The sequence below is a fragment of the Hydra vulgaris genome, chromosome 03, assembly GCF_038396675.1.
Source record: "Hydra vulgaris chromosome 03, alternate assembly HydraT2T_AEP".
Lineage (NCBI taxonomy): Eukaryota > Metazoa > Cnidaria > Hydrozoa > Anthoathecata > Hydridae > Hydra > Hydra vulgaris.
This window is the reverse complement of record NC_088922.1, coordinates 13,782,425-13,810,000: the sequence shown is the minus strand read 5'-3', so window position 1 is coordinate 13,810,000 and position 27,576 is coordinate 13,782,425. Positions and strand designations below refer to the sequence as shown.

Sequence of the window (27,576 nt, the reverse complement as noted above, 5' to 3'; positions counted from 1 at the left end):
TAACAACCAATATAGCACCTCTTATTTTTCTATAAACCAAAAAAAAATTTTAAAAAAATTTTAAAAATATATTTAAAATAATATTTAAAAAAAAAAACAACATTTTTCAATAAGCAAAATTTTTAAAAAAATTGTAAAATAACATGCTATGCTACATAATGTTATTACAAATTAGTAAGTGACCAGAGCCCCAGCCCCAGCTAAAATGAGACTTTTTTCAAACCCGGCCGCGGCTAAACTATAAGATTTAGCAGGGGTTGATAGTAGGGGCTAGAAAAAAAATTTATAATACTTTATATATTAAAATTTTATGCTTACATTTACTATTATTAAATTACTATTTACTATTATTATAAAATACATTTACTATTATTAAATGTTGGCATATATTTATATATTTTCAAACCCTAATTTACTATTTACCCTAAATTACTATTTTTTATTTTCAAACCCTAATTTACTTCCAACAAGATTCCAAACAACCACTATTAAGTTATGAGTTACTTTAAAATAGAGAATAAGCAAAAATACTAGGAAATGGTTAACTGAAGACTTGAAAAGTTGTAGGTTGTATATAAAAGAAAAACATGAAGATAGCTAATAGTTATAACAGATCATCCAGATCATATTATAAAATCCAGAAAATTGTTTGGGTAAAATATACAGAAAAAATCTGGAATATATTTTCCCTTATTTTCTTCTTAATTTTGCTTAAAAATGAGTTGTTTCAAATTTTTTTTCTGAATTTTTTAAATTTTTTGTATGAGTGATGAGTGAAAAAGCCTAATAAACAAATATATTACAAAAATATATACCTAAACTTGTATGTATGGAAAAGGTTTTGGATATTCAGAAAAGCTAAAAGTAATAAGAACATCCGGAATTCCGGAAATATCCAGAAAAAGATATTCCATATTGAAAGGTTTTTTTGATGTTCAAAGAAAAAAACTGGATTAAAAAAAGTTTTATTAGCACAAAGGACTACATACAGTAAAAGAATGCATCTTGTTGAATAAGAAACTAGCAAGAATGAGTTTTAGTTTATCGTAATAGAGATGATAGCTTTTTGAGCATTGACCATGATTGGATTTGTAGAAAAAAGAAAGAGATGCAACCTTACAACAATGGGAGAGTGGCTCAAGCTTGGCAGATAAAGCAGGTCTAATTTATTATTATTTTTTTATATGTTAATTCACCTCTCCAAAGCTGAAAACGCCACTACAGATGAGGAGGCTACTTAATTGTGGTTATAACCCTCTATCAACTATATAACTCCGAAACAGAAACCTTGATAACCAAGGCCGCTGCACAGAGAAACAAGTTGAGCACTGTACTACCAGGGAAGTGGTAGGAATCAAACTTGGTATCTCTTGCTTATGACGCGAGCGCTCTACCACTACACCACGACCACATTACATTTACAATGTGGTTTTAGACTTTTTCTGAGAGTAAGAGGGTTGTTATTCATCAATATAGGAATACCAACATAATTGCAATATTTTTTTGCAGTAAATAAATGAGTTTTGTTGTCTAACAAAAAATTGCAGATTTTAAGTCCAGAATTTAAATCCATAAGCCACAGCAAGCCTTAGGCTGTTACAGAAGAGAGATCAGATTAAAAATCAGCTGCTTGTTCTAAGCAATCAAAAAGTGAAGATTGTTTGTCAAGACATGAGTATAAAGTTAAGTCGTCAACAAACAGAGTTACTTTTGTTAAATTTGTTAAATTTTCATAAGGATTGATATTGTAGATAAGAAACAATACAGGAGCAAAGATTTAAGGGTACCACAAGATACCTTGTGGTACCCTTAAAGTTACTTGAAATAAAGAAGAGTGTAGGCCTTCAAGAATAACTTTATTAATGCAGCTAGTAAGAAATAATTTAATATTCTCAAAACCTTTATATAAAGAGACTAATAACTAAGACTAATAAGAGACTAATAACTAAGACTAAGAGTTAAGACTATTTGTAGGATAGTTAGAGAGGTCAAAGTGTTTTCTTGAGTTTTGAAAAATTGGAACCACTTATTTAGCACTTTTTAAAAATTAAATATTATTAAATATTATATAACTAATAAGATTAAATGTTAGACTTACTTTAGTTAATGATTTGAAGTTTACCAAAAGTCTCAAGAACCTAACATCTGATATAAGATACAAGATTTAGTAAACTGAGAATAACAGAACTTAATATCAGACGGGACCTTTTTACATTGGCTCTTGGAATAATAAAAGGACATTTGTTGATGATGGTAATAATGATTATGATGATCATGTTAATCATAATGATGTTTATATATGCATATATATACAAAATATAACATAAATTTTGAATAAAAAAATATACTTTAGGATGTATAATTATTTATGCAGCCCCGGTCACAAACCTGGCCGCGGCCCCGGTCCCAGCTAAATTTTATCACACCCGGCCCCAGTCAAATACCAACCCCGGTCATTTAATATTACAAACTATACAAATAATGGTTTTTTGTTGACAACTAATAATTTTAGTTGATAACTACTTAATGCAAATTTTTTTAGATAAGAAGTTTCATTAAATATGTTGGTGACTAGATCTGGGTACTAGATAAAGCTGGTTTGTAAAAAAGTATGAACTAATTTTATGAAAAAAAATATTCATTATCTCCTATTATTTTATTTTTAGACAAATGTAAAGACATTCAGATACAAGTAGATGCATCATTATTTGGTGTTATTCAAGCATCAACTTGATGCTTGAATAATACTAAAAATCACCTAACATGTTTCTGATCTGAAAATCTTAAAAGCAAAAGCTAAATAAACTGTTTATTAACCAAAACTGCAAAATAATATCAATAAAAAATTTATTGCCATTTTCTTAATAAACAAAAATATTAGAAAAGTATTAAACGTAAAACCCTTTATTATGGAGTAAAGTAGGTTTGCACATAAAAGCTTGAAAAAAATATTAAAAATATTCATTGTTGGAGACAAATTACCAAATAAGAAAAAGTATCTGGCTGATATTGATACTGTTTTTATTTGTAATTAAATTCATAAAACTATTCTTGTTGTCACGAAAATGTTGCTGATAATAATCCTTAAAACAATATTTATTGGGCCATATATAAATCAAATAGTCTGGAATGAGCAAAAATATTTTGGAAAAAAACTTAAAATACCAAATATAAAATTATTCTTTAAAAAACACTAATCAACTTCAACATTTCCTCTTTAGGTATTGATTATTCTCCAATATAAAACAATATGACCAAAACACATCGAAACCTTTCGTAGAACTTCTTATAACCCAGCCTAACAATACTGCTTAAAAAATTTTTTTTGTTCCCAAGCTTTAATCAAAATTTTTTTTGTGAAGCATTTTCATTTGATATTTATCTTAGATATTAGGCTCCTAACTAAAGTATGCATGAGCATACTTAAGTTAGGAACTTGTCTAAAAGCAATGTGAAATGCCTAAAAGCACAACTTCTGAAACATCAAAAAATTATGTGGGCACTAATTAACAGAAATATATCAGATAAGTAAAATAAAAATTTTAAAAACTGCCTAAATAAAATATCATTTATGTTAACTAAATTCTAATTAACTGCATTTACTATACAAATCAATTGCTAAACTAAAAATAAAAACATTAAAAATAAAACTTTTAACATGCTAAATAGTATTTAAAAATACCTGTTCATTATTTCTCCTGTTTTATGTTTGTCAAAAAAACTCATGTCTTGCTCCATTAACTTTGTAAATAAACATATTCTCATTCGTGAGGCTAATCGCTCACCAAATGAAGACAATAGAGTTAAATAAGTTGCTGTAAAAATTGATTGCAGTATATAATTTATAACTAGTTTTTTACAAGGATTGTAGAGTTCATTAAAAATGTTAATTGAGGTTGGGCTTTCTTTTAATATCTCAGAAATGGAATTGATTAATCCTCCAAGTAACAATGGGGTCTGTATATTAACCAATGCAACAGCAAATGCACCAAATACAGAAAACATAAACAAAATCCAGTCAGGTTTAATTAATTCAATAAGAAGTTTCCATCTGAAAGTTGGGGTAAATGAAGTGATCAATTTAGAATTCAAGTTAGGTGAAATACGACATTTTTTATGTGAAACATAAAGTTTTTCACAGTTTGCTGACTTAAATAAAAAACCTCTTAATGCTGGATAAACAAAAAATAAACTACCATATCGAATTTTTGAAGTTTGAAAATATTTCAGACCAGCTGAATGATTAAACCTATAAATAAGCAACACAGATTATATATAATTAAACTATTTTAACAACTTTACATAATAAATTTACTAATTTATACTAATTATTTAGAAAAAATATTTATTTTAAAAAGCTACACTGTTAAAGACAAATAACTATTATTTTTAATTTTTATTAACAATTATAATGCAAATGATAATTATTCATTTAACAATTTTTAATTACATAGAATAATTCAAAGGCAAGTTCAAATAATTTTAAACTACTAATTTAGGCTTTTCTATATACAATGCTTAAATGTAAAGCCTTTAAGCTCTAGTAATATTAAGAAACCTCTTTAAAAGAAGAGTCTTGAAACTTTTCATTTTTTTAGCCTAGAATCCTTATATAAAATAATAACTCAGGATAACAGGGTTCAAATACAAAAGATATAACATCTTCAAACAAAAGAACAAAAAACTATAGATTTTAAGACTTGTACAGGAAGTGTTTTTGGAAAAAATTTTCTTTAGCCTTTTAATACTTTAAAAAAGTGTTTGACTGACCAGTGAGTTCAGTGTTAATTGAAAAGTTAGACTATTAGATTACTATAATCACAATATAATAACAATGTTTATATAACCTTATTATAATCACAATATAATAACAATGTTTATATAACCTTATTATAATCACAATATAATAACAATGTTTATATAACCTTATTATAATCACAATATAATAACAATGTTTATATAACCTTATTATAATCACAATATAATAACAATGTTTATATAACCTTATTATAATCACAATATAATAACAATGTTTATATAACCTTATTATAATCACAATATAATAACAATGTTTATATAACCTTATTATAATAACAATATAATAACAATGTTTATATAACCTTATTATAATAACAATATAATAACAATGTTTATATAACCTTATTATAATCACAATATAATAACAATGTTTATATAACCTTATTATAATCACAATATAATAACAATGTTTATATAACCTTATTATAATAACAATATAATAACAATGTTTATATAACCTTATTATAATCACAATATAATAACAATGTTTATATAACCTTATTATAATAACAATATAATAACAATGTTTATATAACCTTATTATAATCACAATATAATAACAATGTTTATATAACCTTATTATAATCACAATATAATAACAATGTTTATATAACCTTATTATAATAACAATATAATAACAATGTTTATATAACCTTATTATAATCACAATATAATAACAATGTTTATATAACCTTATTATAATCACAATATAATAACAATGTTTATATAACCTTATTATAATCACAATATAATAACAATGTTTATATAACCTTATTATAATAACAATATAATAACAATGTTTATATAACCTTATTATAATCACAATATAATAACAATGTTTATATAACCTTATTATAATCACAATATAATAACAATGTTTATATAACCTTATTATAATAACAATATAATAACAATGTTTATATAACCTTATTATAATCACAATATAATAACAATGTTTATATAACCTTATTATAATAACAATATAATAACAATGTTTATATAACCTTATTATAATAACAATATAATAACAATGTTTATATAACCTTATTATAATCACAATATAATAACAATGTTTATATAACCTTATTATAATCACAATATAATAACAATTTTTATATAACCTTATTATAATCACAATATAATAACAATGTTTATATAACCTTATTATAATCACAATATAATAACAATGTTTATATAACCTTATTATAATCACAATATAATAACAATGTTTATATAACCTTATTATAATAACAATATAATAACAATGTTTATATAACCTAATTATAATAACAAAATAATAACAAAGATTATATAAACTAATTATAATCACAATCTAATAACAATGTTTATAAAACCTTATTATAATAAAAATATAATAAAAAAGATTATATAACCATATTATAATCTCAATATAATTACATTGTTTATATAACCTTATTATAATAACAATATAATTAAAATGTTTATATAACATTTTTATAATCACTATATAATAACAATGTTTATATAACATTTTTATAATAACAATATAATAACTATGTTTATATAACCTTATTATAATCACAATATAATAACAATGTTTATATAACCTTATTATAATCACAATATAATAACAATGTTTATATAACCTTATTATAATCACAATATAATAACAATGTTTATATAACCTTATTATAATCACAATATAATAACAATGTTTATATAACCTTATTATAATAACAATATAATAACAATGTTTATATAACCTTATTATAATAACAATATAATAACAATGTTTATATAACCTTATTATAATCACAATATAATAACAATGTTTATATAACCTTATTATAATCACAATATAATAACAATGTTTATATAACCTTATTATAATAACAATATAATAACAATGTTTATATAACCTTATTATAATCACAATATAATAACAATGTTTATATAACCTTATTATAATAACAATATAATAACAATGTTTATATAACCTTATTATAATCACAATATAATAACAATGTTTATATAACCTTATTATAATAACAATATAATAACAATGTTTATATAACCTTATTATAATAACAATATAATAACAATGTTTATATAACCTTATTATAATCACAATATAATAACAATGTTTATATAACCTTATTATAATCACAATATAATAACAATGTTTATATAACCTTATTATAATCACAATATAATAACAATGTTTATATAACCTTATTATAATCACAATATAATAACAATGTTTATATAACCTTATTATAATAACAATATAATAACAATGTTTATATAACCTTATTATAATCACAATATAATAACAATGTTTATATAACCTTATTATAATCACAATATAATAACAATGTTTATATAACCTTATTATAATCACAATATAATAACAATGTTTATATAACCTTATTATAATAACAATATAATAACAATGTTTATATAACCTTATTATAATCACAATATAATAACAATGTTTATATAACCTTATTATAATCACAATATAATAACAATGTTTATATAACCTTATTATAATCACAATATAATAACAATGTTTATATAACCTTATTATAATAACAATATAATAACAATGTTTATATAACCTTATTATAATCACAATATAATAACAATGTTTATATAACCTTATTATAATAACAATATAATAACAATGTTTATATAACCTTATTATAATCACAATATAATAACAATGTTTATATAACCTTATTATAATAACAATATAATAACAATGTTTATATAACCTTATTATAATCACAATATAATAACAATGTTTATATAACCTTATTATAATCACAATATAATAACAATGTTTATATAACCTTATTATAATCACAATATAATAACAATGTTTATATAACCTTATTATAATCACAATATAATAACAATGTTTATATAACCTTATTATAATAACAATATAATAACAATGTTTATATAACCTTATTATAATAACAATATAATAACAATGTTTATATAACCTTATTATAATAACAATATAATAACAATGTTTATATAACCTTATTATAATAACAATGGCAATAATAGTAATAGTAACAATAATACTGAAATTAAAATAATACCAACATTTTAATACTAACAGCAACAAAAATCATAAACAATAACAGTACTAGAATAAGAAAAAGCAAAAAAAAAAAAAACTTTTACAAGTTCAAGCCAAGCACAGGAAGGGATCAAGATGTCAAACCATAAATACAGATATTGATAAAAAATAACACAACAAAAATTTGGTCGAAAATTAACAAAATAGATTATAAATAAATTTTTTTAATGACTTTCCAATGGAAAGTGATTGGAAAGTGTAGGGAAGTAAGGTCAAATTTTATTAATAGTAATATTATAATTTTATTACCCTGTAAAAGCTTAAAGAAAGTGATTAATTTTTAAATACTTTCCACTTTCGGAAAATCGGAAATAGATTAAATTCAATCTATTTCCACTTCCCAGAAAGTTGGAAACTTATTAAATCTTAACTTTTTTTTATGTCACATAAATTGAATAATTGAAATAATTTATTTTTTATTATAAAAACATGGATTATTAAAAAAATTTCCACTTTCTTGGACGGAAAGCAAAATTGAACACTCCTAGTTTAAATTTAATCTCCTTAAGTTGGTGCATTAATGAAAGATTTTCATCTAACACTATACCTAAATACTTTATTTGACTCTTCTGTCTTTTTAGCTCTTACATTTTTCTATCCTAATCTTACCCTTAAGTTTACATATTTTCTATGCACCTGCCATATTTCATTGATTTATTTTATGTAACACAAACCCAATTTTGTGTAGCACTTTCCGTACCCAAATTCTATTTTTCCACCTTCAATTTGGGAGACAGAGGAAAAGAGGAATTTAGAAGAAAATATTTGCTTAATAACAATTTCATTATATTTAACAGACAAGAAAATGAACAAAAAAACAAGTGAAAGGAAAAAAGAAAGTTAATATCAGTTAGTTAATTTATCTTTCAAGAACCTGAGTTTCTATTTCAATTTTTATTAATTGATCTATAGATGAAGGTAAAACTATAAAATGTATTTATTTTAACTTAGAAACATAAATTTTAGAGCAAGAATCACCAAGCCAGTATATTGCTCTAGAGAAAAATACTATGTAAAAACAAGAATAGTCACTTTTCTTGTTTTTATTTCATTTTACCTGTTAGAATTTTGCTATTGATATTCAACCATTATTTTATTTTTTTATGTGAAAGTTTTTATACTGTCCTTCACTAGCATTTCTTAATGCTGTCTATACACAATGTTGATATTTTTATTTATTTAGTATTGTTTTATTTTTCTATAGATGAATTAAAAGACTATTAGGAAAGTTAAAACTTACTTAAAATACCTATAAAATTGATAAAAGATTAGTGATTTTGTAATTTTAAAATAAGTTTTGAAGTTCTATTTAAATTTATTCTTTGCTAATACCTGCCTTGTTTATTATCCTGTAATTTATTTCATTCCTTTTTTCGAATGATTTTATAAAAGACAGTAAAGTTTAACAATTTGTCAAGTTAACATTTTAGATAGTTGCTAATGTAATTGGTTATACTCTTGGATTTGATACACAAGAAAGTGTTCATATCAACAACCTACACTTAATGACAAAGAATATATGGTAAGTCATTGCTCTCACCCAATTATCTTAAGGGACAGACAAGAAATTTGAAAACCTTGTATGTAACACAGTGAATTACATGGCTTCAATTTGTTCATATTTTCACTTGCTTTCTTTTTACGAATGTTGTAGTTTGATTATCTTAAATATATCAAAATCAGTATCATACAAAAGTTGCAACTAACCTTACCATAACCAAAGTTTATGAAACGCGGTAAAAAAATCTTGATGAGCTAAATTTCAAATAACTTTACATAGTTCAACATTAAAATCTGAATGTTTTCGATTATTTAGATATGACTGTATAGCAGTTAACAATTGTTTTGGCTATGTGCAAGATAAGTTTAAAAGGTATTGATGATGATACAAAAGAATTTGTTAATTCTTGAGACCAAAGCAAACTACAATGGGGTAATGCTTTTATTAGAACTAATAGAACAGTAAAATATTCAAGTTTACACACTTTTGAAAAAGAAGTTGTTTTACAAATAATTTAAGATTGCAAATCTAACCTAGGTGGACTGTTTTTAAAATCAACATATGTTTGGAAAAATCCTCTTATCCTAAATATTTAATGACCAGTAATAAATTTATGTTTTGTTGATAAACAGCTTATAAACATAACTTCTGTTTGTCTTATTGCAATAGAAGATGCTTTAAATTGATAGTATAACATATGTTTTACCATTACTATTACAGAGACACTTAAAGAAGAGACTCCAAAACCACAACTGCACAATATAGATAGTTAATTGGTGTGCAACTCAGCAATGGAAGCATGGAAGATTACCTAATGCAACACTTTATCATATATATACCAAAACAAAATCAGGCTTTGAATTATTATATGTATGTTGATAAGATTATTTTCAATTCATTAATTTAAACTATAATGTTTTGAGAAGGTAACATGTTAAATTTTAAAAACACAGTTAAATAACAAGTTTTATTTAATATTTTTTCTTTTTCTTTTTTTTTTTTTTCGGCTTAAGAAGGGTTATACAGGGAGGGGGGGGAGATGTCCTTTCCCATAAAGTAAATAGTTAAAAAACTGATACATCTGGCAATATATTAGTATATATTTTTATACTAATTTCTCTTGGTTTAGATTACAAAAATATATATTAATTATTGAAACTAAACTACCATTTAGACAAAGACAATAAAAATGTTGGTTCAGCTACCCCTCTGGTACTTCTGGCTGTGTCATGAGACCAAAGGTACTAGAGTCACATTTTAAATTTGTTTAAATAACTTTTGGACTAATATCAATTTTTTTTAACCTTTTTTTTTTTTTTGGAAGGGTGAGAAGGGGGCGAGATTAGTCAGTGTATGAAGCTCTGTTTAAGAAATGTTGTAATGTAGTAAAATTTAATTTTTAATAATCATATTTATTTGACTTGTTTAATCAACATAAAAGTATTTATAAGAATTATAAATTTTTAATACTAGGGCCTGTTAATCCCTCATTACCACATACACCCTCAACTCTAAGATAGACCTCTTATACTCTTATACTTATATATTTTTACTGGTGGAACAAAATAAAAACAAACTTTTTGTATGTAAAAATTATAAATTTATTAAAAAAATAATAACTTTATAAAGAAATATATAGTTTTATGTGGTAAAAATGATGGTTTAGTGTCTCTGCCCTCTAGCCTGCTTGATACATCCAGCAGATAGAGAATAATTACCATTTCTAGCCCACTCTTACATCTATCTTTCAATACCAATTTATAGCTACTTGGAATTTACAAAGTTATAGCAATTTAAGTTTAAAAAAACTAAATTTTGACAACAGCTTATTCAACTAACACATATATTAAAAATTTGTTACTTAAAACCTCATAACTTTTTATAGGTTTGTTTGATTTTGAACTTTTTTACCTTTAAAATTCTGTATTAAAGACCTTTCTAACAATTTGTAACATTCTAGTATTTAATCAATTTAAAATTTTCATGCCATGTACTATAATACATGTGTTTAGGCCATTAACAAAATTAGGTCCAAATAGTTTAACTTTTTAACCCTTGTCACGTGTGATGGGACATCATCATATTGTCATTGCAGTCAAATGCCTCTTGCCACAGGACATCCCCTATGTTTTTGTTTATACAAAAAAAGTTATCTATTTAAGTTAACTTGGACAATTTACTAGGTTTTATTGGTAATATCATAGTGTGTTTTCAACTTAGTGATTTTCAGTAACATTTTTTAATTGTCTAACCTTACTTATATTCTAACAATGTTTTAATAAAAATTTATTTACAATGGTAAAGAAACATGATACAATTGAAGAAGTATTGAAGAGATAGGATGAAATAAGTATATTGGATGAAAAAAGCGACAGTGAATCCACTTTTTGTGAATCTGTGACTGAAGTCTCATAAATGCCAGAGTTAGAGGAATATATTTAACTAAATGATTGGTGATAATGGACCTGTTTTGAATATTGGATGGACAAAAGTAAAGCAAAATACTCCAGCATTTGAAGCACTGCCATTCACAGTAACAAATGCAGGCCCTCAGCATTTAATAAACTTAACACGTGAACTAGATTTTTTCAAGTTATTTTTTACTAATGAGTTACTTGCAGATATTGCAACCAAAACTAATTGTTATGCCAAGTCAAAAAATGAAAATAACAATTTGGAATCTCATTTTATTTGCCATAAATGGAATGATGTGACACAGAAATTCATGGTTGCTTTGGTAATATTTTGAATATGGCTCTGAATAAAAGCTCAAGTATAAAACATTACTTTTCCCGTAATTAGCTAAACTACATGCCATTTTTTCTAGTAGTTTTCTTCTAGAACTCGGTTCCTTCACATACATTGGATGTTCCACATACCTCCACTATTTTATCCATCTAAGAAATTGAATAGACATGAAGAAAAGTGTGTGATAATGGCTAATCATTATAAAAATTTTATTGTTAAGTTTATAACTACTTTTGTCTTAATATTATTAAGTTAATTGATGAAATTTATTACTGCTAGTCATAAGCTATTTTTGTATATAATTACGCCCTCAAGAATTTTTGTTTATGTAAAAAAGTTGTAAATAAAATTTAAAAAGAACAAAGTTTAAATAAAAGAAAACAAAGTTTGTTTATTAACAAAGTGCATAGTGTTATATCAGAAATGAAAAGTTTCTTTTCTTGAAATTTTGTTTCATCTCATAACATTGCAATTAATGAAAGGACTATTGAACTCAAAGGTGGAGTAGCATTTTGCATGTACAATCCACAACAACCTACAAAGTGGGGCAGTCACATTTTTGTCTTAGCCAATAGTGATACAAGTAATATTAGTTTCTTTGAACTGTATTATGGGTAATTCCATGCCAAATGACCTGACCTATAAATCTTTTTAAAATGTCACTCTATATTTCAGATTTTACAGATTTTTATACAGTTGAGAGTACTTAGTAAAATGGGAATTCCTTGAAAATTCTAGCCTTTGGCTCAAAAAAGATCCTGAAATATGACCATTTTACTTTTAACAAATTTTGGCCAGGCCCCTCTTGTCCCCTCAAAACTGCAAAGTTCATTTAAAGATTTCAAGTTACATAACATTAAAAATGTTTAATCTTTTTACTTAAAAATATGTACCTGGCTAGTTTCAGGGGTGGTGATTTCAATGAAATGATCAGAAATGTAAAAAATTATTTTTAAGTAACTGCATTTACTAATTTAAATAAATTTAGGCAATTTTTTATATACCGGATTTTGATGCTCAAGAAACCCATGAGACCTTGATGATACAAAAAATATATATTACACATCATTCTATATTCATTGATCTTTCAAAAAGTCTAAAGATTTTGATCTGCAAGTATATGGATTTCCATATATAGATAACGGGGCTCAAAAAAAAATTTTTTTTTTTTTAGCATTTTTAATAAAGTAAAAATAACTTTGAAAAAATATTTTTTTTTTAAATTTTTTTGTTTACATTTGTTCCATTCAGTTTTTGATCATACTGTATTCAATGATCTCTCTAAATTTTCCAAGAAAGTATGTATGTTTATAAGATTTTTAATTTGCAAGTATATGGTTTAAAAACCATATACCAAATCCATCTAAAATAATGATTTTAACTAGAGATGTACCGGAATTCTGTTCCGGCCAGAAGTCCAGCTGGAATTTGTGACTTTAAGGTCATTCCGGTTTTGGCTGGAATCACAATATTTCAAGCCAGAATGAAGAATACAAAATGATGTTATCAGAAGCAATAAACAAGTTAACAGCTCATTCCTACATTGCAAAATGTCAAGCAAGATAACTAAGGCAACAAAAGACTCCTGTATGGTCTTAAGTGAATTTGCAGAAAACTTTACATTTGTGATTCAAGATGAAATCCAAAGTTACCATTGCGGCCTGAGTCAATGCATGCTACACCTTGTTGCCCTCTATTTATTAAACAAAAATAACCAGTTTATAGAAAAATTGTTTTGCTTCAGAAGATGTCAGAAGATAATGAGCATGACATTGGTTTTGTGTATGAAGTTCAGACACAAATAGGTAACTATTTAAAAGAAAATCATCCTAATATTTCAAAGATTCTATATTTTTTAGGTGGTTGTGCTGCACAGTACAAAAACCACAAAAAATTTACAATATCTGCTTCCATAAAGATGATTTTGACATTGATGCAGAGTGGATATTTTTTGATAGTCATGGCAAGTCAACATGTGATGGTATTGGTGGCACTGTAAAACATTTAAATGCAAATGCAGGTATACAAAGGCCCATAAATGACCAGATATTGAATTGCAGTAAAATGTTTAACTTTCCAGAACTAGGAGCTATCATCAATTTAACCCAGAATCTATAGATACTGTTAGCTTTAAACAAACAAGTGAAGATTTTAATATAACAGACATGCTTTTTTCTTCTGGTATTCAAAGTATTCAACCTAATCAGCAAATTAACATCAATATATTGAAACTTGGTGAATTTATTATGGGTAAATATGATACGCTTGACAATATTGGGCAAGATGTTATGAAAATATTTATACACTCGCACAGTCCATTTAACAAACTTTTCTGACTATCTAGAGCAGATGAGTATTGGGTTCCAATTACCAACATAATTTGTATCATTGATGCACACAAATGCTGAACATTTCAGAGCTCCAGTGTGTCTGGAAGAGAGTGTAAAATTTATCACAAGATTTCACTACAAATGTGGGGCACTTGTCTCCGTCCCCCTAATGTCTAGGGGCCCTAAAAACAATTTTAATATGCACATTTATTGACACTACAGAGATGCCAAAATTTTCAGAGCTCCAGCTAGTCTGGAAGATGGTGAAAAATCAATTGCATTATTCGGCTACAAAGAAGTGGGGACCATGCCTAATTATCCATATATGGAAATCCATATAATGCAGATCAAAATCTTTATATCTTTTGAAAGATCAATGAATATAGAACAATGTGTAACATTTTTTTTTTTTTTTTGATATGATCAAGGCCACATAAGTTTTTTGAGCATTAAACATATTTTTTGTATTATACTTAAGGTCAACAAGTAAAAAAAATTTGGACCTGATAGGCAAAAAAAATTATTTTCTCAAAGACCTCAAACGGGTAATATAAGTGATTGTAATAAAGTATTATTCATTGTAAACTATAATTTAAATTTATATTTACTAACATGAGCATTATGAAATGTATCTAAATTTATGATAAATATAAATACATTAAAGTACAAAATACCAACCTCAATGCAAAAATATTACATTGCAAACCCTGTTTGGAAATAAAATTTGAAACAATCTTGGTTAAAGATCCCCGCTGGACAAGTACAGAATTCATGTGTATACCAAAAAATTACCAACGTTTTTCAACAAATAGAAATATAAAACCGCATCATAGGTCCTTTATATTAGTAGTGGATCATTTGCACAACTTACTCCGTCGACCCAAATTTATGGTTGGCTCTCTTGTTTTGGTTGTGTCTTTCACGTCCGTAAACATTTAAAAAATAGTCTTTTATTTTTAAGACTAACTGACCAAACCAAACCCTTAGTTGATTTATGTACACTACTCACTACGCCAATCTTTATTAATGTGTCACTCCCTATATACTCCACTTTGCCTGTCCCTTGTAAATACGCGTTAGCGGTCGTGAAAGACGTCCGTCAGACGTTGCGACGCTCAACGTTGGCATATGAGAGAGCCTACCCAAAATAAGTTTGAAATCTTTATACAATTTTCAATCGCTTTTCGGACGCAATTCTTTGCAATGATAAATAAAAACCGTACCCTCTTGATCTGCTGGTATGGAGTGAGAGGAAAATTAATTGGTGGGAAAAAAACGGTCATGTCATTAAACCTAAAAAAATATGCATCTGAATTTTTAGTTTCATGCTTCTAGCTGAAGCCAAAAGCAAAAAACAAGCCCAAGAAATCAGTATAATTATTTTTAAAGTATTTTAGAACTTTTTGGTGCTTTACTCTAGTGCTTTGAGCTATTTTCTGTTTAGAGAGAAGTCCTTTCGACTTGCTCATGACAGAGAACCGCAAAATAGCATTTAATCAGTATGTTCACGCTTCCTTCGCTACCAATGTTGCATATATGGTCATATGTTGCATATATGGTCAATGTTACATATAAGGCAATTTGAAACCACAGACCTTTTTTAGATAGAATAAATGTTTGTTTTTATTTTTAAATGTTTAGTTTGTATTTTTAAATTAATTAAATGGGTAAAATATCTTTAATAAAGAGACAAAAAGTTATTGAGCTTACAAAGAAGGTTATTCGCAGCGCCAAATTTTATCCAAAACAGGATATTCGAAGACAGCTTTTGCAGAAATCATTAAAAAATTTAGAGAAACTGGCTCCTTTGAAGATAGAAAGAAAAGTGGTAAACCTCCTAAGCTAACAAACGATGGCAATAAATATTTAAAACCTTTTTTTTAAGAAATAGAAAAAAAGCATCAACCGAGTTGGCAAAGGACATTAACACAGCAACTAGGAAAAATGTCAGCTCTTCTTGTATTCGGCAACACCTACTCAAATTGGGATTAAGAGGGTGTGTTGCGATTCGAAAACCATTATTACGGCGTGGCAATAAAGAAAAACGACTTAAATATGCAAAACAACACAAAGATTGGGCCCAGGAAATGTTTAATCGGGTTCTGTACACCGATGAGTCCAATTTCGAAATTTTTGGAACGAAAAGAGGCCAATATGTTTGAAGAAGAATTGGAGAAGCCTATCTGTCCGATTGTTTAAACCCTGCTATTAAACCCTGCTATTAAACCCTGCTATTAAACCCTGTTTGGAGCTGTTTATCTTCATCTAGAGTAGGTAATTTGATCAAAATAGAGGGGTCAATCACCGGTGAATATTAAGGCACTATGCTGTATCATCCGGATTGAGATTAATAGGTCATAATTTTATTTTACAGCAGGACAATGACCCAAAACATTGCTTCCCAGTGGTAAAAAATTATATAGATGAAATGGCAGAGGAAGGAGTACTGGAACTAACGACCTGGCCTCTCAAGAGTCCAGATTTGAATATAATTAAGCATATTTGGGATTATCTGGACAGAAAGAAGGTCGAACATGCCCCCCCCCCCGAAATGCTGAAGAATGTTTTAAAGTACATCAAAGAGAATGGCGCAATATCCCCAGGATTTTATAACTAATTTATATTAATCTATTCCCGTGCAAATATCGGCAGTGATTAAGGCAAAAGGAGGACATAGTAGATATTAGGAGTTTTTTATGAAGTTTGACATTAAAAATTTTGTAATTGTTTCATATTTTGTGTAAATTACATGTGTTTTAATAAGTTTCTAATATAGAACTATAAACTTAAATATAAGAGAAGAATTCTCCAGGATTTTTTGAAAAAATGTAAGTGGTCTAAAACATATTCACAGTACTGTATGTATGCGTGTATGCACCTGTGTGTGCGTATAGGTGTATATGTATAAATGTGTGTGTGTGTGTGTGTGTGTGTGTGTGTGTGTGTGTGTGTGTGTGTGTGTGTGTGTGTGTGTGTGTGTGTGTGTGCGTATGTATGTCTATGTGTATATGTATGTGTGTATATGTATGTATGTATATGTGTATGTATCTGTGTGTATGTATTTATATATGTATTTATGTATGTATGTGTGTATATATGTAATATGTATCTATATGTTTTATTTGTATTGTAAAGTTAAAAAGTTTACAATTGAAGATTATGGTAAAATAATTAGAAATTAAATAAAAATAAAGAACACTGAAACTCAAAGAAGACTTTGAAGTCTTCTTTGAGTTTGAATTTGTATGAACACAAGTAAACACATATGTTTACTTGTGTTCATTCAAATGCTCTATATGCACATATGATGTTATGTATGTACATACACGTAAGTGACTAGTATGACTTTCAAAACTAACCTACTTGCCTAAAATGGCTGAAATTGTTCAATGTTGCTGCACGTGGGTCAAAGAAGAACTTTTACAAATCACCAAGTGGAAAATATTCATAATATGACAATAAAAATCTTGTAATTAAAAATTCGTTAAGACAATCGTGATATACTAAACAATATTCGACAAAGACAATCATGATATACTTAAAAAAAAAAAAAGAAAAAAAAAAGACAGACTTATTCTATTCAATAATGTATTTGCAGAGGTGTTTTACAACGGTTGAAGAAAATAATAATTTTGAAGAAAAATGAAAATTGGTCAAGAAAATTGTGCTATACTGAAAAGAAGATGCAGAAAAATAATAAAATCAGAAAATCAAAAAAAATCCAAAGAATAATGATCCTAGTAAAGCCTACCATATTTCAAGTTAATAAAAATATCCAACACTATATTTATTAACAATAAATTATGCGATAAGTCGCATTGTATGAGTTTACATCAGCTTTTATTGACGCGTCAAACTTTAGCGGTTCTCATGACAAGACTTCAAAGTCTTCTTTGAGTTTCAGCGTTCTTTATTTTTATTTAATTTCTAATTATTTTACCATAATCTTCAATTGTAAACTTTTTAACTTTATATATTTGTATAAGAACTTTTATGTAATAAAGAACAAAAATTAAAAATTAAAAAATAAAAAAAATTTTTAAGTGCGTTTTTCGTACGATAAATCTTTTAATTCTGAAGGGGTTTTTGTTACTTTGCGTTGAATTCTTTCCAGCCTTTCTATACCCCTTGTCAGATAGGGTCACCATATTACACTAGCATATTCTAAATGCGATCTTATATGGGCAATTCCACATCAAATCACCCAGTCCATTGAACCATGTGTCTTCCTTTTGTGTTATATTTTGACACATTATTCCTAATTATAAAAAAATATTGCACGCAAAATTTCAGCTAAAAAAGTTTAGCGGTTGACAAGATACTGCAATTTTACTACTGACCTGATTTCCCAAAATGACCCGGTTTTCATAACACTCTGAAAAAACATTTTCCTTAAAATAATAAGAAATAAAAATGGCAAAAATATGAAAATGAACTTATATGATGTTTTTTTGATGCTGAATTCAATAAATGTACTTAAAATGCTCAAATATAAAAAGAACATGCATAAAAATTAATAAAACAACTAGTTTCTATAAACCAACTTTGGGGCCCAATATCTCAAAACACCCCATCAAAAAAATTTTTTTTTTGCTGGTAATATTTTCAGCTGTTTATAATCTTACTAGGCACAAAAAATCTAACTGGAAAAACAACTAAAACATACGGAACTTTAATTTCAAAGATGTATTACTTTTTCAAGAAATTCCCAAAAAATATTTGTAAATAAAATAAAGTTAATCGTAATTTAAAAAGTTACTTAAATATACAAGATTTTTAAAGGTATCAAAGATGAAAGTTATTTTGACTGTGTTTGTAATAGTTTACAATATTGCTCCCATTTTACTTGTACTTCCTCTATTTCAGCATTTTCAAACACATAGTTTCTACCAGAACTAGAGCAAGCTTGTGGAACAGATAGTTTTTTCAATATGTTGGTGTTTGGAATAAAACAGTAGTCGCCTCTTTCAGGCCAATTAAAACAGATTGATGGACCATTTTGATGAAGAAACTTAACTTTAGCATCAACTTCTTCTAAGTTGGTTTTAGTTACAATGCCGATCCACCACTTATCATCACAGACTACAGCGACATAACAACCTAAAGTGACAGTATCAAGTTGAGATATGTCTTGTTTCTTTTTAAGATTGTGGATTATTGTATAATTGGTGTCTGTACTACACCTCTTTGCTCCAACCTTGTTATCTCCAAGATGTATAAATTGATGAAAGCTACGAGTACCAGGTAGAGTTGTTACACCAGTGTACCTTTCTTTTTGCTCTTCACGTTGCAATTGTAAGTCCAATCCCTTTATGTAAATGAAGTTAACAACTTTGATTTTATTAATACAAAATTCATACATAGCTTCTGATGTGAGAATTTGGTTTCTGTACGATCGTTTTAAACTTTCTTGTGCTGTTAATCTTTTTACAGTACCACCAATCCCATCGCATGGTGACTTTCCGTGGGACGTGGCAAAAAAGTTCCATTCAATTTTAAGGCAAAATTCGCTCTCTAGTTGGCATAGATGAAAAAAAAAATACAATTTTTGTACTGTCCTGCGCAACCATCAGTGAATAAATGTAATTTGGACAGATTGGAAAATTTTATTTTTAATATTGGTATGATTAGTTGGAATATTTTGTACACATAAGTTACATCATGTATAATGTCATCTGATATAAAACAGTAAGAAATATGTTTCAGTTCACCTTTATCATCTTTATAGTATATGACTAATGGATGTAAAGAACATTGTTGGGTGTTCCAATGATAGCTCTGTATTTCATCTTGGACAACAAAAGCATAATTTTCAGCAAAGTCGCCAATAATGATAATGTTTGATTGATCCATATATTGTTTCAGTTGGTTAAGGTACTGTGATTGAGAGTGAGCAATAAAAGAATGAGCTTGTAGCTTTTCAAAACAAGATGCTAATAGTTCAACAAACGTTGGAACATCAGCTGTTAAACTTAATAGTGTTGCACGGTCAGTAGTTTGCCATTGCTTGTAGTGTATCTCAAAATCATCTTCGTATTCTCCAAAAATCTCATACAAATATTTGGTGAGGGGTTCTTTACCAGGACAATCATCACACTTTGCAAGCATGCATTCTTTGTTTTCTACTTAGCAAACGGTTTTTGAAAGTAAGTCCTTATACTTTAGTCCAATATTTAAAGCATCTACTAGCAATATGGCATTTTGGTGATAAGAACAAACACAAACAGAATGTGTACCACTTGCACCTGGCAAAGTGCACCACTTTGGTCTAAGTGAAGCAAATTTTGAGTAACTTATTTGTATTTCTGGATTGTTTTCTTTGAATAATAAATATAGTTCCTTTATATTACACAAAAGCAGTTTTTTTTGTTTATGGACGTTCTTTTGAATGCTAACATAATCTTTTTTTCCAGGCATAGTTCTACATAAATCACTTGAATTATAAAAAAGTTTAACAGAATCTTCTATTTCTTTTTGTAAGACTTTCCCTTTATACAAAGGTGAGATAGCCAACAATCCTTTCTGTAACTGCAAAGTTATTTTGTACTTCTAATATTGACCAACTTGGGGGTGCCAGTGTTAGAAGTTGAACAATAGTCCTTTTGTCAGAACATAGAATTTTTTCTTTTATCAAGCTCATAATTTCATCAAAGTTTTCAGCCTTCTTTTTAATGTCATATGGTTCATAACACAGTTTTGAGGGAACATTGAATTGACTTTCAGTTTTTCTAGTAAGGTTACTTACCATTTCGTTGATGCGCGCAACTTTTCGCTTTCCTTCTGAGAGTATATGTTTTGATGACTTTGAATGAGATTTTAGAGGAGATATATTAAAACTTTCAAGTTCTTCATTGATCTCCTGTCTTTTTGATTTGAATGATGATATTAGAAAATCTTCATCTTGTTCACCCTGAATTTGCTTCTCTTCTTTAAGATCTGCTTTTTTGGCAATCTTTTGCTTACAGGGTTTGCAAAGTTTCTTCCCAGGAGCAATATTTAAGCTACTTCTCATCATGTCTTGTGACTCATTTATCGTAACTACTTTACGATTTTCTAAAAGTAATCGAATTGTATATATAATTGCATATAGCTTTATGTATTTTGTATATAGTATAATTGTATGTATAGTTGTATATAGCTTATCTGCACAATTGTTTAAAACATTGTTTATGTTTTGGAAAATAACAAATTATAAAAATTTATATATTAAAATACTTAAATTCCACTTTTACTTACTTGTAATTTTCTTTGTATGTTTTTTGAATGGATCACAGCATGTTTTCTGCCATATAGGATACATTTTCAAATAATTTGTAGCATGTTTTTCACATAATGTTGTTAAGTTTAATAGTTCAATGTTTCAGCGTAATGATATAGCTATTTTTTCTTCGTTGCTTAAAGTTCCAATAACATCTTGTTGGCCTTTGCATGCATCTGATGTCATTAACCCAATAGAACACATCTTATAATAAACTACTTTTTATAAATGTATTTCCTAAAAAAAAGAGAATTCTTTTTTCCTACTTAATTTTTAGTAAAAAAAAAAAATTTAATATAGAAATAATTCAAACCTTTTCAGAATCGCACTGCTGTATAATTTTTTACACTGATAGATATTGTTAATTTTCTTTATAGATATATTTATATATATATACAATTTATATATATATCAAATTGTTAATTTGTTAAAATTTAAATAAAATTTATGAATGCTGTTTTTTAACTGAACTTTTTATAAACTAGTTTTAAAAATTTTAAAAACAAATGCACATCCATATCACACTAATTCAGTTTTTATATAAAACAAAACAGGATGTTTTTTTCAGTTGTTAAGTTCAAATAACTAAGTTATCATATAATTAAGACTAAGTTTAGATAAATTAAGAATATAATTAAATATAACAAAATTGTTTTTTTTTTAAGGAGTCTTTTAACTAAATATAATATTTTACAGAATTGGGGCGACTGAATAAGTGCGAATTTCATAACTGCGAATCAGCATAAGTGCGACTGGCATAAGTGCGAACTGGCATAAGTGCGAACTGGCATAAGTGCGAACTGGCATAAGTGCGAACTGGCACAAGCGCGAACTGGCATAAGTGCGAAACAATTGCAAAAACTGGCATAAGTGCGAACTAGCACAAGCGCGAACTGGCATAAGTGCGCCGAAAGAATTTGCAAACATTGGCATAAGTGCGAACTGGCATAAGTGCGAACTGGCATAAGTGCGAACTGGCATAAGTGCGAACTGGCATAAGTGCGAACCAATTGCAAAAACTGGCATAAGTGCGAACTGGCACAAGCGCGAATTAGCATAAGTGCGCCGAAAGAATTTGCAAACATTGGCATAAGTGCAAATTGCCATAAGTGGCGAATTGGCAAGTTCGCACTTATGCCAATTCGCATTTATGCCAGTTCGCACTTATGCCAATTCGCACTTATGCCAATGTTTGTAAATTCTTTCGGCGCACTTATGCCAGTTTGCGCTTGTGCCAGTTCGCACTTATGCCAGTTTTTGCAATTGATTCGCACATATGCCAGTTCGCACTTATGCCAGTTCGCACTTATGCCAGTCTTTGCAACTGCTTCGCACTTATGCAGATTCGCAGTTATGAAATTCGCACTTATTCAGCCTCCTCTTAAAATTGCAGTATCTTGTCAACCTCTCAACATTTTTAGCTAAAATTTTATATGTTAACTTTTCTTTTTAAGATGCAACAGCCAAAGAGGTTTTTAAAAAATTTAGAGACCCATGGTTCAAAACTTTCTAAATTTTGGGTGATTTGATGCGGAATTACCCATATATGACTTATACAAAATTTCTATCATTTGTACGTTTATTATGCTAAAAGTTCTTTTTATCAGACCAATTATAGCATTTGCTTAATTACATGCGTTTAACGCTTGAGTTTACAATTTCAAATCCGATCTTATTGTGATTCATAAATCTCTTTCTTCATTTGACTATTTTAAGATTAGTTGTGTGCCATATTCTTTATTTATGTGATAATTGTTAATTAAATTCTGTTTGCCAATGTGCATAACGTTACATTTGTTGACGTTTAAGTTGATCAACCAGTCTAACCACTTTGAAATATTACCACCTTGTAATGATAAACATTGTGTCAAATTATTTACTTTAGCTATTATCTCTAAATCATCAGTAAATTTGAATTATTTGAGATGTTTTCATTCAAATTGTTAACGAAAATGATAAAACTGGCCGGAGTGCAGAATCTTGTGGAACACCACTTAAGACCATCACCCAAGTTGATATAAAATTACCCATGCGAACTCATTGTTTACGTAAATATAAAAAATCTGCAATCCACTTCAATAATTTGCCTTTTATACCATTAGCTGATAATTTTAACAATAATTTCTGATCTGGTACTGAGTCGAAAAATAATATCCACAGACGAATTTCAGGATAAATAGGGTAAAGTAGGTAATTTCGGCGTATTAAGCCATTTTGTTGTTTATAGACAATGGTTGCTTTAATAACGTTAAAAAATCATGCATATCGATGCCCTGCAGATATATCTATTAAATACTAGTTAAAAAATTGTTTTAAACTTACAAAGTTTTATGTAAAATTTGTTTTACAAAATACTCAAAAATGACGAAATTAGCGAACTAGTATGGTATTTTCGGCAAGACGTTTGTTGAAAACGCATTAATATAATTAAAATATTATAAACAGCTATAAATCTCCATTGTATAAAGTAATAGTCTCTTAAATGGAATCTAATTCGCAGTAATTAAGGGCGTTACAATTGTAAAGATAAATAATTTTTGAATCACCTATTTTATTAAAGTATGAGTATATCACCCAAAACAGAAACCTTATTAGAAAAATGTGCTTCCAAAGTAAAATTGTTATGAAATGATTACTAATTTCTATGATTTCGATGATTATTTCTAAATTCTGTTTAAATAAGAATTCTTGTTTATAAGCTCATATGAAGTAAAATAATATTTTACATAACTTCTATAGTTAAACATAAAAAAATAAAATTTTACATAACTTCTATAGTTAAACATAAAAAAATAAAATTTTACATAACTTCTATAGTTAAACATAAAAAAATAAAATTTTACATAACTTCTATAGTTAAACATAAAAAAATAAAATTTTACATAACTTCTATAGTTAAACATAAAAAAATAAAATTTTACATAACTTCTATAGTTAAACATAAAAAAATAAAATTTTACATAACTTCTATAGTTAAACATAAAAAAATAAAATTTTACATAACTTCTATAGTTAAACATAAAAAAATAAAATTTTACATAACTTCTATAGTTAAACATAAAAAAATAAAATACAAAATTCAAAGAAAACTTTATAAAAAGAGATTTATTTAAGAAAGTTAAAAAACAGTTTATCAATATATGACATATAACTTTTTTTTAAAGAATCAGTGTTTCATACAATCATCACAAGTAAATACTTTTTTAGCATAAACACCACATATAGCAGCACATGTTTCATGCCACCATCTAGAGCATTTATCCCAATTATCCTTTAAATACGGATCGACAGGATCACCATAACTGTATTGACATATTACACAAAATTGTTCATTAATCGCACCTTTTGCATGAAGGTTATTCAAACATGCCTTATGATGTGTAGATATACTTTTTTTAATGCACTTTTTACGTGGCTGCCTGTTCTTATATTTCAAAGTTAAAGATTCCTCTAGCTGAGATTTATATGGTGATCCAGTAATTTTTTCAGCATGATTTACCCTCCTTTTTATACCTGTTCGTTTTGTATTTTTAATTTCAAGTCTAGCTAGTGATCCAAATGTAACACCATGAGGTTGTGAGGTTTCATTAGAGGTGGCTAATTCTAATGATTTCTGAAGAGTAAATGATAAGTTTGGTGAAACAGATTCTAAATAAAAATGTTTAACTAAAAAAGATGAATAAAATTAGTATATAAAATGTAAATTAAAAAAAATAGTTAAAATGTTTTAAAAAAATTTGAAATTTTTTTAGGCTAATAAAACAACAGAAAAATTATTATTTTGCTTGATATAAAACAAATTAAATTTGTGTTTAAAATAAATGGTGGAAGATGGTAAAAATAATACACCTTTTAAAATAATTTACCTTTTTGAGAAGCAATAATACATTCTGTGACAAAATCAACATGATCTAAATCTTTAGCAGAGTCTAACCCATTGTCGAGAGTAGGATGCATTTCAGAGGTAATATTTGGTTTTGAAATTTTTGATACAATAAATGAGTGATCAGTAGCCTTAGCTGCAGCAAAGTCTTCTTCAGTAAACACATTTCTATCAAATGGATATATTCCACATTTTTTAAACTCTGACAATTTTGAACAGTTGCAGCTTTCCCATAAGCTATTCCAAATAATTCACTAACCTCTAAATCAGTTACAGGACGACCTGGATGATGACGAAGCCAAGTACCAACTTCTTGATCATAGAATATTTTGAGGCTTTTAAAAAATGAAACATCAAGTGGTTGCAGTTTGTGTGTGCAGTGGGACGGAAGTGATAATATAATAACATTTGTCTCGCGAGCTTTTATAATAACACTAAGATTTTTTTTGTTGACTTGAATGTCCACCTAAAATTAGCAGAACTGGTTGGTTTCTTGACTGTGGCTGGACTGCTAGTAAAAAACGATCAAACCATTTTTCAAACAAAGCAGTTGTTATCCACCCATTTTTGCTGCCACCAGAAATAGAACCAACTGGGGCTTTATCTAAAAATTCAGGTCTCACTCGAATACGTGGATAAATCAGCATTGGAGGGACAAAAAATCTGCTTGCTTGGCAACAAACTATTGTGATTGTTTTTCCTCTTTTCGAGCTTGTTAAGCCACCAACACTATGTTTTCCCTTCAGGGCAACAACTTTTCCTGGTTTATGGCATATAGACAATCCGGATTCCTCTATATTGAATAAGTTTGATGGTGGAATAATCTGCATTCCATTGGGCATTAAACATTATTTTTTCTAGTTCATCATAAAAACGATTAACTTTTATTCTATTAAATCCAATGGCTCGATGCAATGACGTTGATTCAGCAAATCTTACGGAGAGTTTATTATGACGTTTCAAAAAAAACCTAAACCATTCTTTTCCTGCTGACTTAGTTCCACAATTAAACTTGTGAATAATACCATTTTCTTCACAAAACTGGAATACCATTTGTTTCACATCTTTTGGAGACAGGCCAAATAATCTCTGTGACATGGTCAAAAGAACTACAAGCTCTTTTTCTTGAAAAGCTGAGAGTGTTGTTGGGTGTCCTGCACTCAACTTTTTAACACAATTATCAACAGACGTTCATTTTATTTAGTCATGTAGTGTATGCCTTGGTATTATATATTGTTTAGCAGCAGAATATTTCGAGCAACCATCGACTAAAACTGCATGTACTGCTAGTTTTAACGATTCATTTGACCAATTACCATATTTTACACGATTTGAACCTATTATATGATGCTGTCAAATAATGTTTATATATATATATATATATATATATATATATATAAATTATATATATATATATATATATATATATATATATATATATATATATATATATATATATATATATATATATATATATATGTGTGTATATATTATAATAAATGTATATATTATATTATAATATATACATTTATTACAAATATATTATTAATATCTTAATAATAATATACACAATATAAATTAGTTTTATGACATATAATATATATAATAATGTATATATATAACAAAATATCTATATAATAATTAAATTATTATATTATATATATATATATATATATATATATATATATATATATATATATATATATATATATATATATATATATATATATATATATTATGTATATAATAAATTATTAACTTATTATATACATGTTATTAAATATGACATAAATTTAATTTATATTGTGGGAAACTAATATTTTATCAAGTTTCACACAGACACTAACGAATTCATTTTTTTACTAACTCGTTATTATTTTATTACTATCTGAATTACTAAAT

The 27,576-nt window shown here is 27.0% G+C and overlaps 2 protein-coding genes across 3 annotated transcripts in view; both read right to left on the bottom strand.

Annotated features, from left to right (window-relative positions):
- Positions 1 to 15,598, bottom strand: part of LOC100211428 (mitochondrial potassium channel ATP-binding subunit) — a 64,926-nt gene extending 49,328 nt beyond the window's left edge. The window contains exons 1-2 of one of the 2 annotated variants that reach the window (XR_010637406.1): positions 15,212 to 15,577; positions 3,683 to 4,249 (exon numbers count right to left, since the gene is read on the bottom strand). Coding sequence is in view for 1 of the 2 variants with exons in the window: in XM_065792400.1 (XP_065648472.1) it covers positions 3,683 to 4,249; positions 15,212 to 15,306 (662 nt within the window). In the remaining variant the exon portion in view is untranslated. Of the gene's footprint in view, positions 1 to 3,682; positions 4,250 to 15,211 lie in introns of both variants that reach the window. The other variant, XM_065792400.1, reaches the window with a different exon arrangement.
- Positions 15,599 to 24,889: 9,291 nt separating this feature from the next.
- Positions 24,890 to 27,026, bottom strand: LOC136077961 (uncharacterized). The gene is made up of 2 exons (XM_065792398.1): positions 25,658 to 27,026; positions 24,890 to 25,439 (listed from the first exon to the last, which is right to left on the bottom strand). The coding sequence occupies exons 1-2, from the start codon at positions 25,746 to 25,748 to the stop codon at positions 24,958 to 24,960; spliced, it is 573 nt and encodes a 190-aa protein (XP_065648470.1). The 5' UTR covers positions 25,749 to 27,026; the 3' UTR covers positions 24,890 to 24,957.
- Positions 27,027 to 27,576: the final 550 nt, after the last annotated feature.